Source organism: Chiloscyllium plagiosum, unplaced genomic scaffold (genome assembly GCF_037043375.1).
Source record: "Chiloscyllium plagiosum isolate Xiang-an unplaced genomic scaffold, Cpla_swu_hap1 HiC_scaffold_19, whole genome shotgun sequence".
NCBI classification, from domain to species: domain Eukaryota; kingdom Metazoa; phylum Chordata; class Chondrichthyes; order Orectolobiformes; family Hemiscylliidae; genus Chiloscyllium; species Chiloscyllium plagiosum.
Window position 1 is genome coordinate 58,829,632 of NW_028270157.1, and position 19,549 is coordinate 58,849,180.

General features: G+C 40.4%; 1 protein-coding gene across 4 annotated transcripts in view; it reads right to left on the bottom strand.

Annotated features, from left to right (window-relative positions):
- Positions 1–19,549, bottom strand: part of znf800a (zinc finger protein 800a) — a 116,269-nt gene that overhangs the window by 38,621 nt on the left and 58,099 nt on the right. For all 4 annotated transcript variants that reach the window (XM_087997428.1, XM_043709124.2, XM_043709125.2 and 1 more), the window contains 2 exons: positions 7,389–7,460; positions 5,352–5,432 (listed from right to left, as the gene is read on the bottom strand). In XM_087997428.1, coding sequence (XP_087853554.1) covers positions 5,352–5,390 — 39 coding nt within the window. In that variant the 5' untranslated portion in view covers positions 5,391–5,432; positions 7,389–7,460. The remainder of the gene's footprint in view (positions 1–5,351; positions 5,433–7,388; positions 7,461–19,549) is intronic.

The following is a 19,549-nucleotide window of genomic DNA, read 5'->3' on the forward strand; positions in this document are numbered from 1 at the left end:
GGTACAGGTATGGAATGAGCTGCCAGAGGAAGTGGTGGAGGCTGGTACCATTGCAACATTTAAGAGGCATTTGGATGGATATATGAATAGGAAGGGTTTGGAGGGATGTGGGCTGGGTGCTGGCAGGTGGGACAAGAATGGGTTGGGATATCTGGTCGGCATGGACGGGTTGGACCGAAGGGTTTGTTCCCATGCTGTACATCTCTGATTCAATGACTCTAAGAGATGCAGAAAAGCCGATACAGCAGGAGACACTCTTCTGAAACTTAGGCTTTGAGGTGTGCTGTTTGGGCATGACAGAGTTCCTCACATTAAATATCGGCATTGCCTGTAATTACCAACTGTTTCTAAAATGAAAGAGATTCAAACCCCCAGCAGTATCATTCTTAATCTTGATGAGCATACAAATGTTTTGAAAATTACAAAAATGAGAATGCAAAATCCAGACTCAAAGTGTAATCCAAGATGAAGGATGGGAAAAATTTCTGGCTGTAACAGCTGCTCTTTGTTTGAGGTATTTTAAGTGCTGGAGGTGATTTCCTCAAATTCCAGGAGCATCAATTACTGTTGTATATGCTGTTGCATTGTTTTGGAACTTTGGAAAAAAAAAGTCAAAACAACAGCAATTTTAAACGGGAGATGAACAGACAAAGGAAGCACATGGTAAGGTCAGTGCAGGAGAGAGAGAGAGAGAAACTGACACTGCCTTTGCTGTTTGAATTCATGTATCACTGGACATCGGAGTGCGCCTGGGAAAATTAACAAACAGTGAAATTCACAACTGACCTTGGAGGAACTGTTGGGTGAAGTTCACAGCACAGAAGCAGATAAGTATATTGTTGTTTTAAGTGGGTGACCTACAGCAGGTCTGCAGTAGTGGGTAGAGTGGGTTCTTTCTTGATTATATGTTTTGGAGATATGTCTCTTGATTAAACTTAAAATATAAGCCATAACTATTCATTTAACCTGGGGCAGTGTTTGTAGAGGAATAAGCCGGTGTTTTTTTCTGGGTCTGTAGATTGTGAAGAAGCAAAAATGGCCTTTAGTAGAGTGAAATGTGCTTCTTGTCAGATGTGGGAGTTTAAAGAGAATTTAAGGATTACGGCGGATTATATCTGCCATAAATGCTGTTGGTTGCGAATTTTATCAGATCGAATGGATTGGTTGGAGAGACAGTTAGAAGCAATGAGGAATTTGCAACAACAACAGTATGTGATGGATAGCAGTTATAGGAATGGGGGAAAAGTCTCAGATACAGTCACATAGATGGGTTAACTCCTGGAAAGGTAAGAGATAGGCAGCTAGTGCAGGAGTCTTCTGTGGCTATACCCATTTCAAACAGGTATGCTGTTTTGGAAAATGTAGGGGGGCGGGGGCGGAAATACAATCTCAGGGGAACGTAGCACAAACAGCCAAGTTTCTGGTATTGAGACTGGCTCTATTGCAATGAGGAGTACATCGGGTTACAAGAAATCAATTATGTTAGGGGATTATCTAGTCAGAGATATAGACAGACGTTTCTGTGGCCAGCAGTAAAAAATCAGAATGGTGTGTTGCTTGCCTGGTGCCAGGATCAAGGATGCCTCAGAGGGTGCAGAACGTTCTCACGGGGGAGAGGGGCCAGCAAGAGGTCATTGTCCACATTGGAACCAACGATATAGGAAGGGAAAAAGGTTGAGAGAGTCTGAAGGGAGATTACAGAGTTAGGCAGGAATTTAAAAAAGGACACCTTCGAGAGTAGGGGGTAATACCTGGATTACTCCCGGTGCCATGAGCTAGTGAGGGCAGGAATAGGAGGACAGCGCAGATGAATGCATGGCTGAGGAGCTGGTGTATGGAAGAATGATTCACATTTTTGGATCACTGGAATCTCTTTTGGGGTAGAAGTGACCTGAACAAGAAGGATGGATTGCACCTAAATTAGAAGGGGACTAATATACTGGCAGGGAAATTTGCTGGTGCTGCTCAGGAGGATTTAAACTAGTAAGGTGAGGGGGTGGGACCCAGGGAGATAGTGAGGAAAGAGATCAATCTGAGACTCATACAGTTGAGAACAGAAGTGAGTCAAACAGTCAGGGCAGACAGGGACAAGGTAGGACTACAATTAAACTGCATTTATTTCAATGCAAGGGGCCTAACAGGGAAGGCAGATGAACTCAGGGCATGGTTAGGAACACGGGACTGGGATATCATAGTAATTACAGAAACATGGCTCAGGGATGGACAGGACTGGCAGCTTAATGTTCCAGGATACAATTGCTACAGGAAGGATAGAAAGGGAGGCAAGAGAGAAGGGGGAGCGGCGTTTTTGATAAGGGATAGCATTACAGCTGTGCTGAGGGAGGATATTTCCAGAAATACATCCAGGGAAGTTATTTGGGTGGAACTGAGAAATAAGAAAGGATGATCACCTTATTGGGATTGTATTATAGACTTCCTAATAGTCAGCGGGAAATTGAGAAACAAAATTTGTAAGGAGATCTCAGCTATCTGTGAGAATAATAGAGTGATTATGGTAGGGGATTTTAACTTTTCAAACATAGACTGGGACTGCCATAGTGTTAAAGGTTTAGATGGAGAGGAATTTGTTAAGTGTGTACAAAAATAGTTTCTCTAGTACCTACTAGAGAAGGTGCAAAACTTGACCTACTTTTGGGAAATAAGGCAGGGCAGGTGACAGAGGTGTCAGTGGGAGAGCACTTTGGGGCCAGCGACCATAACTCTATTAGATTTAAAATAGTGATGGAAAAGGATAGACCAGATCTAAAAGTTGAAGTTCGAAATTGGAGAAAGACAATTTTGATTGTATTAGGCAAGAACTTGCAAAACCTGAATGGAGGCAGATGTTCGCAGGTAAAGGGACGGCTGGAAAATGGGAGGCCTTCAGAAATGAGATAACGAGAATCCAGAGAAAGTATTTTCCTGTTAGGGTGAAAGGGAAGGCTGATAGGTCGAGGGAATGCTCGATGACTAAAGAAATTGAGGCTTTGGTTAAGAAAAAGAAGGAAGCATACATAAGGTATAGACAGGATAGATCGAGTGAATCCTTAGAAGAGTATAAAGGAAGTAGGAGTATACTTAAGAGGGAAATCAGGAGGGCAAAACGGGGACATGAGATAGTTTTGGCAAATAGAATTAAGGAGAATCCAAAGGGTTTTTACAAATATATTAAGGACAAAAGGGTAACTAGGGAGAAAACAGGGCCCCTCAAAGATCAGCAAGGCAGCCTTTGTGTGGAGCCGCGGAAAATGGGGGAAGATACTAAATGAATATTTTGCATCAGTATTTACTGTGGAAAAGGATATGGCAGATATAGACTGTAGGGAAATAGATGGTGACACCTGCAAAATGTCCACATTACAGAGGAGGAAGTGCTGGATGTCTTGAAACACAAAGGTGGATAAATTCCCAGGACCTGATCAGGTGTACCCTAGAACTCTGTGGGATGCTAGAGAAGTGATTGCTGGGCCTCTTGCTGAGATATTGTTTCATCGATAGTCACAGGTGAGGTGCCGGAGAATGGAGGTTGGTTAATGTGGTGCCACTGTTTAAGAAGGAAGGGTGGTAAGGACAAGCCAGGGAACTATAGACCAGTGAGACTGGTCTCAGTGGTGGGCAAGTTGTTGGAGGAAATCCTGAGGGACAGGATGTACATATATTTGGAAAGGCAAGGACTGATTAGGGATAGTCAACATGGCTTTGTGCATGGGAAATCAGGTCTCACAAACTTGATTGAGTTTTTTGAGGAAGTAACAAAGAGGATTGATGAGTGCAGAGTGGTAGATGTGATCTATATGCATTTCAGTAAGGCGTTCGACAAGGTTCCCCATGGAAGATTGATTAGCAAGGTTAGATCTCACAGAATACAGGGAGAACTAGCCATTTGGATACCGAACTGGCTCAAAGGTAGAAGACAGAAGACGGTGGTGGAGGGTTGTTTTTCACACTGGAGGCCTGTGACCAGTAGAGTGCCACAAGGATCGGTGCTGGGGCCTCTACTTTTGTCATTTATATAAATGATTTGAATGCAAGCATAAGAGGTACAGTTAGTAAGTTTGCAGATGATACCAAATTGGAGATGTAGTGGACAGCGAAGAGGGTTACCTCAGATTGCAACAGGATCTTGACCAGATGGGCCAATGGGCTGAGAAGTGGCAGATGGAGTTTAATTTTCAGATATATGCGAGGTGCTGCAATTTGGGAAAGCAAATCTTAGCAGGACGTATACACTTAATGGTAAGGTCCTAGGGAGTGTTGTTGAACAAAGAGACCTTGGAGTGCAGGTTCATAGCTCCTTGAAAGTCGAGTTGCAGGTAGATAGGATAGTGAAGAAGGCGTTTGGTATATTTTCCTTTATTGGTCAGAGTATGGAGTACAGGAATTGGGAGATCATGCTGTGTCTGTATAGGACATTGGTTAGGCCATTTGGGATATTGCGTGCAATTCTGGTCTCCTTCCTATTAGAAAGGCGTTGTGAAACTTGAAAGGGTACAGGAAAGATTTACAAGGGTGTTGCCAGGGTTGGAGGAATTGTATTGGGAGAGGCTGAACAGGCTTGGGCTGTTTTCCCTGGAGCGGAGGCTGAGGGGTGACCTTCTAGAGGTTTACAAAATAATGAGGGGCATGGATAGGGTAAATAGGCAAAGTCTCTTCCCTGGGGTGGGGGAGTCCAGAACGAGAGGGCATAGGTTTAGGGTGAGAGGGGAAAAGATATAAAAGAGACCTAAGGGGCAACTTTTTCACGCAGAGGGTGGTACGGGTATGGAATGAGCTGCCAGAGGAAGTGGTGGAGGCTGGTACAATTGCAACATTTAAGAGGCATCAGGATGGGTATATGAATAGGAAGGGTTTGGAGGGATATGGGCTGGGTGCTGGCAGGTGGGACTCGATTGGGTTGGGATATCTGGTCAGCATAGATGGGTTGGACCGAAGGGTTTGTTTCCATGCTGTACATCTCTATGACTCTATGAAGGAACAATAACCGGAATAAAGTATCCCCAAAGGGACAAAACAGCGGAGGATGATAAACCACTGAACAAAAGCACAAATCATAATTGCATCGTTTCATATTCTTTTTTTTTTCCTGTCCAAGGATGAAATTGTTCTACCTTACAATTACAAATGAAGTTGCATCGCGGATTACATGGAAGTTAAAAGCCCAGAAACAGGTCATTCAGCCAACTGGTTAGGTAAGTGCTCACTGTCTTGGCAAGCCTTTGTGAGAAAAGCAATTCCAGTCCCCAGAATACATGTTTCAGACACTGACACTTGGAGGTTTACTACAGCTCAGGTGTAAAAAAAAATCCACTTCACAACATATGTCAATAGAAACCAACAAGTCTCACAATTACCTGATTTCGCTTCCGCAATGCAGCACTTGCTCTATCCATCGCCACAAGCCAACAAATTTAGTTCAACTTTCTACACGTGACCTGTAAAATACGATCCAAAAGCTTTTACCGTGTACTGAATATAATTAACCTTTTAAATTCTTTTTAAACACTTCTTTTTTAAATAGTGTGAAAACGTGTTTGAGAAGCAAAAAGTAGGTTTACATAAAGGCTGGAGGTTTATTCTTGATTCATGACGATTCACCAACTGTGAACGGAGGTCAGTGTGTGAATAAGTTTCAAAGCAGTGATTCAGCTCATGCTTTCATTGCAAAGAAAACAAACAAACATTTTGCCATCCTTCGTTGCCAGAAAGCTTGCATCAAGCGATGCTCCGCAGGGTTTGGTGCGGAGTCCCTGGTTGCTTGGAGTGTCCATTAAATGATCAAAACACAAAATGTATGGTACTTGTTTAGCAGATTCACAAAAAAATTGGAGGTGTGGTAAACCGACAGGAAGAAAGCCTTAGACAACAGAACAACACAGACAGCCTTTTCAGATGGGCAGAAAAAAGTGGCAAATAAACTTTAATCCTGAAAAGCGAGAACTGATGCATTTAGGCAAGAAAATACGTAATGAATGGTAGGACCTCAGGAGGTACAGAGAATCAGACAAACCTTGGTGTGAATATCCGCACATCCTTGAAAGCAACAAGGACACAGATAAAAAGGGCATTAAGGGATATGATACTTAAAACATCAAATACAAGACCATGGAACAGTACAAAGATGTTAGTTAGCCCACAGCTGGAGTACCATGCACAGCTTTAGTCACCCCATTATAGAAAATATGTGAGCGCACTGGAGAAGGGCACAGAGGAGGAGGAGATTTACCAGGATGTTGCCCTGGTTAAAGCAATTCAATAATGAGGAGAGAGATTAGAAAGACTGCAGTAATTTTCCTGAGAACAGAGAAGGCTGCTGTTGGAGGGCGCTGACTGAGACCTACAAAATTATGAAAAGCATAGATAGTGTAGATAGAGAGAAACATCTCCCCTTATTGGAGGGCTCAATAACTAAAAGCTATGGTGAGAGGCAGGAGAGGTTGAGGAGGGATTTACAGAATTATTTTTCAGTGTGGTGCATCTGAAACTCACTACCTGAAAAGGTGGTAGAGGCCGGAACAATTACAACATTAAGTAGCATTGAGATGAATACCTGAAGGATCTTGGCATACAAGGCTACAGGCCAAGTGCAGGAAAATGGGTTAGGAGCAGATAGGTGCTTAAATAGCTGGCATGGTCACAACGGGCAGAAGGTTCTCCTTCTGTGAGCAATTCTGAACTCTTGCTGTTGTCTCTCACAGACCTCACTGTCAACAGTGAACTATGAATATTCCCTGAAAAAGTCTTTCCAATTAACAAAAGACAGAAAGAGATAGAGAACCACTAACACATCCAACAGCTGTTTACGAGATGCTAGCAGTGAATGCTGCAGTCCCTCACAGAATGACAGTCTTCACTCCCTTCAATAGATGGTGACTGGTGTGTGGCACCGAGTATTGTAAGAGGGATAAACTGCAAGTGACTGGCGCAGTACCTCCTGGGCTGCAGCAGTCACACAGGCATGCACTTTCGATGAGTCACTGGCCTTCTACAAAAATGTCACCAGTTGTCGACACTTCACAACAGCCAGAGATTCCCTCATGGTTCTTTCAATCAGCTGCAGAAACTTGGACAAAACAATAGCTGAACAAATTTCCTTCTGGTGCTTTCCTGCCTGTCAACACACTCAAGTCAGCTAACAGGATGTGACCGAGTTCCCATCTCTCCTCCACCACCCTTGCTCTAAAGACAATGCCAGCACGCCCCAGAGGTGACGCTGAATCTTCATCTGGGAGTGTCACTTTCAAAGCACTCTGGGAAATACCACATCAAATCAAAAGGAAACTTCAGTGGGGAGAGGGGCAGAAATGTGGGCTATTCTTCAGATGAAAGCAGAATTTCTTAATGAAATAAATACAAATACAATAACCATATAAATAATAGTAATTACTTACCAAAGCAGATGGATTTTAGTTGCTGTGGAGCATTTATGTTTCACTGCAAATTCAACGGTGTTGCTTGTTCACCTGTTAAAAATAAAACAAAGTCGTGAATTAAAGCTGATGAGATGATTGATACATTCAAAAGAAATTTTACTGTAAATATTTACTTACACAACTTAAAATGCCCCCCCCATGTGAGACGAAAGGTAGGGGTTCATGTTATGTAGGTTCCTCTTTTGAGACGTTCCTCTCCAGCAGAGAAACATCTCCAAGGATGATGGGTTTAACATATCCCCTACAGCCCCACTAGATCCCATCCAGTTCACCTCCTACATCCAATTGTCTAGCCTGCCTCCCCACTGGTCCATCTTGCTCCGAAGCCAAGAGTTAGGATGGATTTCACAGGAGAGTTGCACTCAACTGCTGAAAGAAAAACACATGAGAACATGTCCACATGTGTACCAACCAACATGAGGGCAAAACTTTTATTAGATAGAAAATCAAAATACTGACCACAGAGGTTTTTTTCATTCACTCAAGGGTGTGGGCATCACTGGCTGGGCCAGCATTTATTGTCAGTCTCCAATAGCCCTGAACAAGATAGTGGTGAGCTGTCTTCTTGAACCACTGTAATCCATGTGTTGTAGATACACAAACTACATAGGCAGATCATACCAAAGTGCAGCAGGGTAGCAGATCAGAGTGCAGAGAGCGAGAGATCAGCATTAACATTTAAGAGGTCTTTTGAAAAAGTCTGATAACAGCAGGGAAGAAGCGGTTCACACATGTATTCGAACTTTTATATCTTCTACCCGATGGTCAGAGGGTGGAAGACAGTAATAACTGGGGTGGGAGAAGTCTTTCATTAAGTTGGTTGTTTTTCCTGCTAGATGGCAGTGATCATGGGTTTGGATGATCACCGTTTCGGCAACTGTTTGGAGATCGTTGTCAACGCGGCCCGTCTTATTTGATCATCAACTGTATTTAATGTATCTGTAGATTATTCCGGGAAGGAGCTCCAATTTAGTTTTTCTGTCAAACTTTACAATCTAGTGACCCAGAAGACAAGCGGTTTGATTTTTTAGGTGTATTACTTTTGTATGCCTTTCACCATTACAAGCAACTTTAGAACAATCAACAAGCCAAAGTGAGAGGTCAAGTTACACACAGCGCTGAACTCAGGTGTGACCTGTCGATAGTTTGGACAGGTTACAAACAGTCGCAAATAATTTAAATATTACAGCAGAATCACAGCTTTCCTTTAAAAGGAAGGCAAAATAAAAACCCATTGTTCATGAGACTTTCTGAACCAAGGTGAATAATCTTCAGCTGACAAATAAATAGGGAAACTCCCCCCTAACACACAGCCCACCAAGTGAAATCAAATTGACATTGTAAAAGGACACAGAAGGTTCAATTCCCGCCTGTGTGTGTGGAGTTTGCACATTCTCCCAGTGTCTGCATGGGCTTCCTCCGGGTGCTCCGGTTTCCTCCCACAATCCAAAAATGTGCAGGTCAGGTGAATTGGCCATGCTAAATTGCCCGTAGTGTTAGGTGAAGGGGTAAATGTAGGGGAATGGATCTGGGTGGATTACGCTTTGGTGGGTCGGTGTGGACTTGTTGGGCTGAAGTAATCTAGTCTTACCTTAACTGGCATCAAAACCAACCTCTCCACAGTATATCAATCTCAGAAATTGATAACTGCAATACTTAAAATATCCACAAGAGAGAGCCATTTACTGCAAAGGTTTACTTTTCAGAAAATAGACTCCACGTAAACTACCAGAACGGAGTGAACAATAATTGCACATTCACAGTTGGAAAATAAACTCCTAAATATATTTCTCTAGAGGCCCATGAACTGCCACCAGCATAACCATACATTTGGGATTAAACTGGTCCTACTCTGAACAGCATTAACCTTTGTTCTATTTCACAGGCCATTTTACGACAATCAAATATTGCAGTCAGGTCGAGTGAAGATTGAAATTGTCAATTCTTTTCCCTTGTTCAACATTAACTTTAAAGTTCACTATCACAGCCCTGTGCTATCGTAAAGTGGCTGCTGAATGGATCACTGGCAAGATTTCAATTTAGTGTCTACTGGCAGAGAGATACTGCCTAATATAAAACTTATGCACATGACCTCCTGTATGCATTGACAACATAGAAAAATGCATGATTGAGACTGCATTGGGCTTATTCAATGCGCCAGTAAAATGGCAAAAGTGGAGCAGGATCACCAGCGCTTGGCAATGCAGAAATCAATATTTCCAACATTGCTCCCAAGCTGGTATTTGAGGAAGTGTAGATCTATTTTATCAAAAACTGTTCAATCACTGTTTGATTTTTCAAACTTCATCATTTCTCAGCCAAACTGGTGTCATGCTCAATGAATGTTTCTCAAAAATAACTTGTTATAAATAACAATTACGACAAGAAAACAACCAGAGGTAATATCTGGCATTATGACTGTAAACCCAGTCATAAATTTTGAAGTTTATAAACACTACCTGATTGGGGACTACATATGACTAGCCCAATCCCTGTGGCTGACTCAATGTTCCTGAGACAACTAGTAATGGACAATAAATAGTGTCTTGGCCATTAAGACAATTGCATTTGCGTCCCACCCACTGGGTGCAGTTAGAGACCTGCAGACTGAAGTGATAGAGGTGAGAGAGAGAGAGAAAGAAAGAAAAATGAAAGACACACACACACAAAAGGTGAGCAGCACTGAAGTCAGAATAGACAGCAAAATGGAACTGGCTCAAGAGAGTTTGTAGTCTCCACAATGAGCCACAAACTCAGATACATGGTGACTCACACACAAGGTGACTCCCATAATATGAATCCGTGGTCTCCCGCGATCGAACAGCCAGTTTTTATTTTATGTGCTTATTTAATAAATCACCCTGCATATCATAAATTAAAACTGGAAATTATACCCTCTGAAGAATATAGTCCATAGGAATTAAGATTCTGTATATGTCAATTCCTTTCCTTAACTATGTTCAGAGTGCAAAATGCCAACTGGCAAAATCTGAGGGCCAGAAATTGCAAAAAACAAAATTCTCCATTATGGAACAGAGTTTCAGTCCAGCAATCACAAGACTGGTGTTCACTTCTACTTACAAATTAATAGTTCAAGCCTATTCAAGCCAGGAGAAGTAGGAATATCAATGAAGGAAATGAAAGGGCTGACAGTTACAGGAGGAGATTGAAGCAAGATAGAAGAGTCACCAGAATAAGGAAAAGTATTGTCTGGAGGGGATGCTAGGGGATTAAGGATTTGACTAGAAAACCTAAGCTACGTGTCTCTCCTGAATCAAGATACAAAAGGATAGCCTCACCCTGAATATACAATAGACACAGGAGGGACCACAAACATCTGTTTATAAGTACTGCTGCACTGTACAAACACACTAAACCAGGGGAATTAGATCAGAAAGGGTTTTGCACGGATGGTAAGCATGAAGGCAAATATGGAGATGAAACTATCGTGCAAAGGATAATGAAGGCTATTTAGACTCAAATGGAGTTCACCGTCACATATATGAAAAGGAACATGAACATTAATGCGACAAAGATCTTGCAAGTGGCCAAATGCCGTAGGGGAAAAACAGTCATGGGTCATGGAGGATAAACCTTCCCATGTCGAAGTGGCTGGAGAGCAGGCTTTCACCTGACACAGGCCTAAACAGTTGCTGTGACTGTGTCGAGATCTCAAAACGGAAAACAGACATCAGTGTTCCCGAAATGTCCTCACTGATCAGTCTTTATATGCAAGATGTCTGATCAACTTATTACTAACATTGGAGAGGGAGCAAGAAGAGACACCACAGACCATCCCATCACAGCTGCAAAAATAAATACAACTAGCCAACAGCCAAGAACAATGAATGGCCCAGTAAGTAACCCAGAACTCAAAAGAGCAAAGGCTCCCTGGCACAAACTCCAGACAGCAACCTCTCCTATGCTGCAAGTAGACTGTTACATGAAAACATAAAAGAAAAATAGTTATTTCAGCAGTTATTTCATTTATCACTGAAGGAATCAGACATTTAAAGCACTGTATATCAGGGACAGGGGTACCCTTTTAATTTTGTTTGGCTAAGGAAGGCCCTACAGATCCTAAGTCCTGCTTTAACACTGATTTCATTAGGAATCAACGCTTGACTTCTAGTTGCAATTTTCAGGAATGCAATCCTGATTATAAGTGAGGACACCCTGGGCCAAGCCAGAGAGGGGTCTGAGTGATGGGGACTGCAGTGAGATGTGGGGCAGAACCAGGTAACACAAGCATATTCACCCTAGTCTGCTGCCACCACAGCAGCCCACTCCTTGAAGGTTTCTGACCGCCATTCTTCCCTCATCCACTGACCTCACGCACAGTAGTTTCAGAAGGGTGTCTGGGATTTTGACTCCATGACAGTGAAGGAACAGCAATATTGTTCCAAGTCAGGATGGATTGTGGCTTGGGAGGAAACTTAGTGGTTACTTTATTTGTGCTCCTGCATTTCAGAGAGCTAGAAACTACTGCATTTATTTAGAGCTTATCACACCCACTGGACTTCTCAAAGCGATTCACAGCCAATTAAGTACTTAGTGGAGTTACTGCTTGTAATGTCATCAGTTCAAAGTACTGTATCTCAGTAATGACTTTAGATATATATTTCTGATGGAACAACCTGACAGCACAAAACATAACTCACAAACTGTGACTGAAACTGAAGTTACACTACACCCTGTGATAAAGGATCACAATACGCAGTCTTCATTCCTGACTGGTGGTTCCAGTCCAACAACTTGGGTTTGTATAAAGCCTTTAACATTATGTCCCAAGGCAAAAATTGACCCTATGCCAAAGGAGATATTAGGATGAATAACTAAAAACACCAAAACAGAAAGTATTCAATGCTATACCAGATACTCATGAACTAGCTGCATTACAATGATGTTAGCCTGAACTACACTAATGATAGAGTGGTTGCTATCTCACATCTCCAGGCTTTAATGCACGCTTGGTTCAGAATGATTAAGGAGACACTGATTCTTACGGCAGTCTCACTGATTATCATACTAAATTAATTGACTGCTAGATTCCAAAGTTTTTTACATTCATATAATTTTCATTCCAACATCATCTTCCCTGGTATCAATACACCACTGTTGGATCAGGAGCACATAAAAGTACATTTTCTTGCAGGGACTCTAATTTTCCACCATTTCTTTGCAGCCCAAAACTGGTGGTTGGTGCTCAACGCAAATCACACAAGGAAGAATCCAGTCGAGAACACGGAGGCTATAAATGTTGGTGATAAATGCCAAATGGATTTCCCCAATGGGATCATACCGTACTTATGTGCACCTTGCAGATATATCCCTTGAATAATCTTCTTGCTAAGACACAAGAAAATGGTGGTCAGCCAGGTTCGACGAATCACCCCATCATAAGGCTTGGTGAATTAAACAACAAATGTTAAAAGACTAGACCGAAGGGTAATCACTTAACACTAAAGCACATCTTTACCTTTAGTGTGACGCAGCTGTAGAGCCTCAACAAACTCACATTTACAGCTGCAGAATAAACAGAGCTTAATTCAACGCTTAGATCTGGATTCCACTGAATAAGCAAACTTATTCTCTGGACTTGCAGGAAACAGGTGGAAAACTGATGGATTTTTCTCTGCTTTTCTCCACTATTATAATTTATTGTCTGCGTTTGTTACTTGAACTGTGACAACAATGCAAACTGCCCGCCAAACGTTTCAGTATTATTCAATCATGTTCCAGTCGCCCATTAATATTGACAAGAACACAAGAGATGCAAATAAAGACGGCAGAGAACACTGGTGACACTGGCTTTTGTGAAGTGCCGCACCCAAGGAAAAAAAAAAGCTGTGGTTGCATTTTACCGGGGGGAAGAAAAAAAACTTGGCTACCTTATTCATAAAACCGAAAACAAAGAGAGGAGGTGGCAGCAGGGGAGCAAGCCAATGTAGAATGTGGGGGAGGAAAAAGAATAGCAAGCATTTAATTTCATTCATCTCATGATTGCACTGTTCAGATTTGGTTCCACGGTTAAACCATCAGCTGATCATTATTGACACCAACTCTGATCCACGAGGCTATGCATCAGACATGAAAACAACTTCATTTTATTCACATTCACCCAGCAAACCTCTTAGATCATAAGCAGTGTGCTTTATCGATATGTAGGGGCAAGTAACATTTCTTTCTCTTAAATCAGCTCAATACTACAAATTCAAAATCCTGCTATTTGCAAGGGGCTGGATCCAAGGATATTCTTAGAAGAGCTGGGCAATAAAATACTCCAAGCTGTAGTTAAATATGGCACGAAGCATAAATGAAATAATTAAATTGTTTAAGTTTTCTGTTATGTTTATAAAATGTCTTTAAACTCTTTTTTGCAGTTATATTACCAAAAAAAAAAATTCAGCTCAAAACACTCACTTCCAGTATGGCCAATGAGAAAAAAAAAGTCATACAACATCGGAGTTTTGTTAGAAGTTTAAGAAGCCGGTGAAAATTCTCTGCTGATTGGTAATGACGCCACACCCTCACCTCTTGATGCCAAGATTGTGTTGTTAGAATGGAAAATGAAATGTTTAAATTCTGTTGGATTGGAGAAGTGTCATGAGAGATCTCCAAAACACCAATTTTTCAGCATCAGCATTGGTAATTGTGCTAACTTGGGAAACACAAATTTACAACTAACAACGGATAACAAATAGGTTGGGTGTTGAATGTCTCACAAGTTGCTGTCAATGGTTCTGCAATATATGATCCATATTCCTCTGTATTTTAAAACATAATTACATCAAGAAAGACAAGCAGATAGCAAGTGGTCCCAGATGAAATTTATTCAATTAGTAAAATTCATAAAAATGCACATCAGAAATGACCATGATTAAGGCGCTGAATTGGTTGTCAAAACAGCAGAGTTTTAATGGTAGGCCATGATTAGTGTGAAACTCATCCTACACCTTGCAACAAGGAAGGTTCTCCATGTATGGTGAGCAGACTGTCACTAATGTAGGAGATAATTTGCAGCTCTCCTCTAATCTCATGAAACAGCTCACTTACTCTCAGCCTCCCTGAAGGCTTGAAGGAACTGTTACTTTTTCACTTTAATTGCCTTTTATATGACCTCAGAAAAGGTAGGGCTGGACAACAGCAATATAAATGCATTTTAATTACATGTTTCAGGCACGGTTCAGTTAAGAGCACTCTCGCCTGAGTCACAGAACCCTTGAATTCAAGTATCCTTCCAAGTCTTGAACTCAAAAATCAGCATCCACGCTCCACTGGTCATACTGAGGAAGTGCAGTCTTTCAGATAAGAGCAAGGCCAATATGTTGTCTTGCCTGATAGATCAAATGGCATATTTCAAAAAGGAGAGTAAAGTTAATTCTGGGGCCCTAGCCAATATGTACCCTGAACTGTCATCAGATTATCTAGTCAGTGTTCTGTTGCGTATTTCCCATGTGCAAATAACTGCTACATGACAGAGTGAACACTTCACAAGTATTTCAATGGCTGTGAATTGCTTTCGAGATGTTTGGCGATCATGAAAAGCACTATACAAATGCAAGATTTTATCTTTCTCTTTTAGTTATGCTCCAGAAATGTCAAATACACACTTGCCCAGAAAAGGAACAATTTAATAAATGTGTATATTTACAGTCATAGTGATGCACAGCATGGAAATAGACCTTTGGTCTGACTTGTCTATACCAGATATCATAAATTAATCTAGACCCATTTACCATATCCCTATGACACTTCCTATTCATATACCCATCCTGATACCTTCTAAATGTCGTAACTGTACCAGCCTCCACCATTCCTCTGGCAACTCATTCCATACACACCTCACCCTCTGCATGAAAAAGTTTGGCCCTTAGGTCCCTTTTAAATCTTTTCCCTCTCACCCTAAACCTATGCCCTCTAGTTGTGGACTCCCCCCAACTCAGGGAAAAGATCTTGTCTATTTATCCTTTCCATGCCCCTCATGATTTTATGAACCTCTAAAGGTCACCCCTCCAGGGAAAACAGCCCCAGCCTAATCTGCCTCTCCCTGTAGCTCAAACTCTCCAATTCTCGCAACATCTTTGGAAATCTTCTCTGAACCCTTTCAAGTTTTACAATATCCTTCCATGCAATATTCCAAAACGTCGCTCAGCTTAAATCTTCAATGGATGTTTTATGTGGAGTTCCATATCAACAGACAGTAAATAGTTGTTAAATCCAAGAATCTTTAGTTTTAAACATCTTTTATTTTTTCCTTTGTTTAGCTTAATCCAACCTCTCGCCCTTTTTCTTAATAAAAAAAGATTCTGCATTAAATCTGAATCTCCATTGACTTGTTAATTTCTCAATTCCAAGGTAGATTGCTGGTCTCATCTTTCATAGAGGTCCCGGGAGACCCATTTTACACATCACACCATGCTAAAGAGCGAGGATAAATATCTTGTAAGTAGCAAAATCAAGGCCAACTTAAAAAGATTACACTGCAAGGAAAAAGTATTTTCAGTGTAAAACAGTTTTTATTCTGCAGTTGGTTACAGCTGCAAATTCTGACATTAAAGATCACTTCATTACATGTTAGCTAGAAATTCTCCAATAATCAGCAAATCACTTTCAAGTGTGTGTGTTCATATATTCAGGATAGATCACAATTTAAAAGACTATGATCTGATGTAAAAGGTTATTATGGAGGCCCACTATAAAAAACTAGTATACAATTTATAAGCAATCAGGACTGCATTATCGCAAAGCTCAAATGTTACTGATTTAGTATGACTTAAACAAATGAATTAATAAAGTCGAACAATTTAATATCCAGTGAATGTTTTTAATGGACTTAGTTAGAAGTGTGGCATAAACTATATATCCCAATATACCACCTTGTGCTACTCAACAAAAATATGAGACAGCTACCTCTGTGCTCAAACAGGATAAAAACGCAAGAGTAAATCACCACAGGACAGCAAGATACAGAAGTTCCTTATCCACAAAATACAAGTTCCAGTAAATGTATACTGTTTAAACAAGGGCCAAATTACTAAAAGCAAGTTGTTAAGAATTTGCTATATGGTACAAGATCATGACATTTTACATGAGATCTAGTGAGTACATCAGCTGCCACAGCTCAACAACTTTTCTAGCAAAACAACCTGGTACGGAAAAAGGAATTGCAAAGCCACAGAATACACTGCAAAGCTGCATCGGATCAACTTCAAATTTATTATGGCTTACATAGGGTTTAGAATCTGAAAGTTCTAGCCATCTTGGCAAAAATGGGAGATCTGTAATGTGGTTTCACAGAGCTCTCTTAAAATTAAGACAAAATGCAGGTGCGGCAAAGTGTTAACAACTCAGTGCCAGGACACACTTCTCGAAGGTATGTTATGGGCTTGAGCTCTGCATCTGTAACTGAACACACAGCTTCAGCTAGCAATGCAGCACAGTACTAAGGGAAAATTGCATTGTCACAAGGCACCCTCTTTCTGGCAAGAGGTTAAGTCAAAGCCCCTTTACCTTCTCATGTGGATAATCATACAATTTAAAGTGAAGGAGCTCGCTTGGTTTTTGAAAAGCTGAGCACCTCTTTTCGTTGTTTCGTGAACGAATCCCAGGCCTGACCAAAAAAGCAAAATACTCACCTTGTTGAAGATTTGAACAAAGGTGCTCATCTGTGCAGGGGCTTCATTTATCCTTTTTTTTATTATTAGGTCTCACAAAGCACAAGGGAGCCTTCTTTCTCAATCTTTTCTGTTAAAGTTCATTAGCCCATTTTTGGAAGAGGAACCTTCTACAAGATGCTAAACGTGGACTCCTTCATACTTTTGACACACTTAATAGTTTCCTAAAATGAGTAAAAAGGTTGAATTTCTTCATGCCATGTACACCAAAACACAATTTTATTAATTAACACATTTAAAACTTTGAATATATTGTTTTACGTATCCTTCCCTCGCATATAATACCGCTGCCTACTTTTAAGTTTTGGCTTAGATTTTGAATGAAATTATTAACCAGTTGCACAATTACCTACATGCTTAATTGTCACTCACCAACTCCTGCCACATCCTTAAGACTAACTGTCAGTAACAGCAAAAGGAAATTTGTTAAAACTTTTTACCATCAGTGCCACAAAAAGGTCAATTCCAATTAGCTTTTAGTTTCTATGGATAAAGCTTTTATCAATGAGCAAACCAAACCACTGCCAAAAAATATCGCCAGTTGCTTGGGTGGCATAGCCATCCTAACATTGCAAAGACATTGAAGCTTAACATAAAAAAAAGTAACTTGCTATTGTAACAGAAGATTCCACTCTATTTTGGCACCACACTACTAAAATGCAACCCGGTACCGGCTCAGTACAATATAAATGATACTTCATACGTTAAAAGAAAACAGAGCTTTCTCATTAACTGCCATTTATCTGGTAGTGCATGTCAAAGGTCGACTGTGGTCAATGTGCTTTTGTACTATTTGTCACTCGTTTGAAGTACTAAAAGGAGGAAACATAAAAGCAGTTGCATGCTAGAGGAGCTAGCATTATCAGCAGGTGCACATCACTGCAACTAAAACTTGTGGGTAAATCAGCAAACCACATCACTCTCGGAACTAGAGTGCCATCGGTACGAATTCTGCATTAAAACTTCCTATGGTTAGAAAACTAGGCCGTGAAAGATATTTGTTCTGAATATATAATTAAAACCATACAAATTGGATTGCTTCATCATCCGTTTGATATTTCTACTATTGTCTTTAACTTCTACAGATACTACAATGCACAGGTTTTGTTACGGCCCAATAAGAAAACAGCCATAAAACAAAGAACACCCAGAGCAAACTTCCATTCAATTTTTAGTGAATTTATTGAAACATACAATATAATGTCAGAATAATTTTTATCATGTTATAGACTGTAAATGCCAATCCACAATATTATCGATTTGGTTAACTATCACATATGGGTATCAAGTGCAATTTAGATTATTGGCAGTAACATTGGAGAACTAACTAACCTTGATGCAACAAGTCACTAACCTAACTACACAATTCTGAAAGTTTGAAAAGAATTCCCACTTTTTATAAGGATCAATTGTACTTGCAAAATGTCACAAACGTAGCTCATGCACTTTAAAAGGTCTGGTGGGTGGCACAACCAGAATGCTTGCTTTTCATCGTATATAATAGGTAAAGTAACCTAACAACCTGCTTTTTGCTGGCATTGCAACTTAAAAGTGTACTTTCCAACCTTGCCTATGCACTTTTGTTAATGGTTCACGGATTTTATTTCTCAAATTGGCAAGAAAGAAAATCGATCATTGCTCTCTGTTCTTCCTTTACAAAAATCATCGACATCAACATGATTTGTGTAAAATCATTAAATCACTGATGAAACTGTTTGCTGTTACAGTACTACTACTTAACACTTGGATAGAATTCACGAATTCCACCAAACGAGATCGAACATGACTCCTGGATGGAGATGTTCTTGGTACATTATTATTTCAACAACAGGTCCTAGAGACACAAATAGAGATCATTGCACGTAATAATAAAACCACTGCCCCTCTTCACTTCACTGACCAATGCAGTTTTGGCAGACTCTGTTTTATTTCAAAATACTTTATCATTTGCAGAAAATGGTTTCCTGATTATTCTGGGCTGACGAGGGAGTCCCAGAAATCTATGAGAATGTACAATACACTAAGATATTTCACAATTGCTAAAGTTACCAGGTCAGTCAGGGTAGATCAAGTCAATAGGGTCCTCAAAGATCAACATACTCAAGATTGAAACTACTTTGACCAGGCCTGACTTTGTATAGCTAAATAAGAACTTTGAGTCACTTGTATGTTATGATGCATTTAACTCAAATCAAGTCCAATTTGTTGACTGAGTACAGAACAGAACATGCATCCTAACAAGTAGTAACTTGGAAGCTTTTCTATTTTCAGTTTTACATTGGTTTCTATTATCATTTGTTGAATTTATGAAAAAGTGTTTCAGTTAAATTAATTTACATATTTACTTTCTCCTAATATTATAATAGTTGATCATTCAGTAATTCACCAAAACGTCATTTTAATTCCAATGGAATGATATTAAAAATACTGGAATTAGAAATA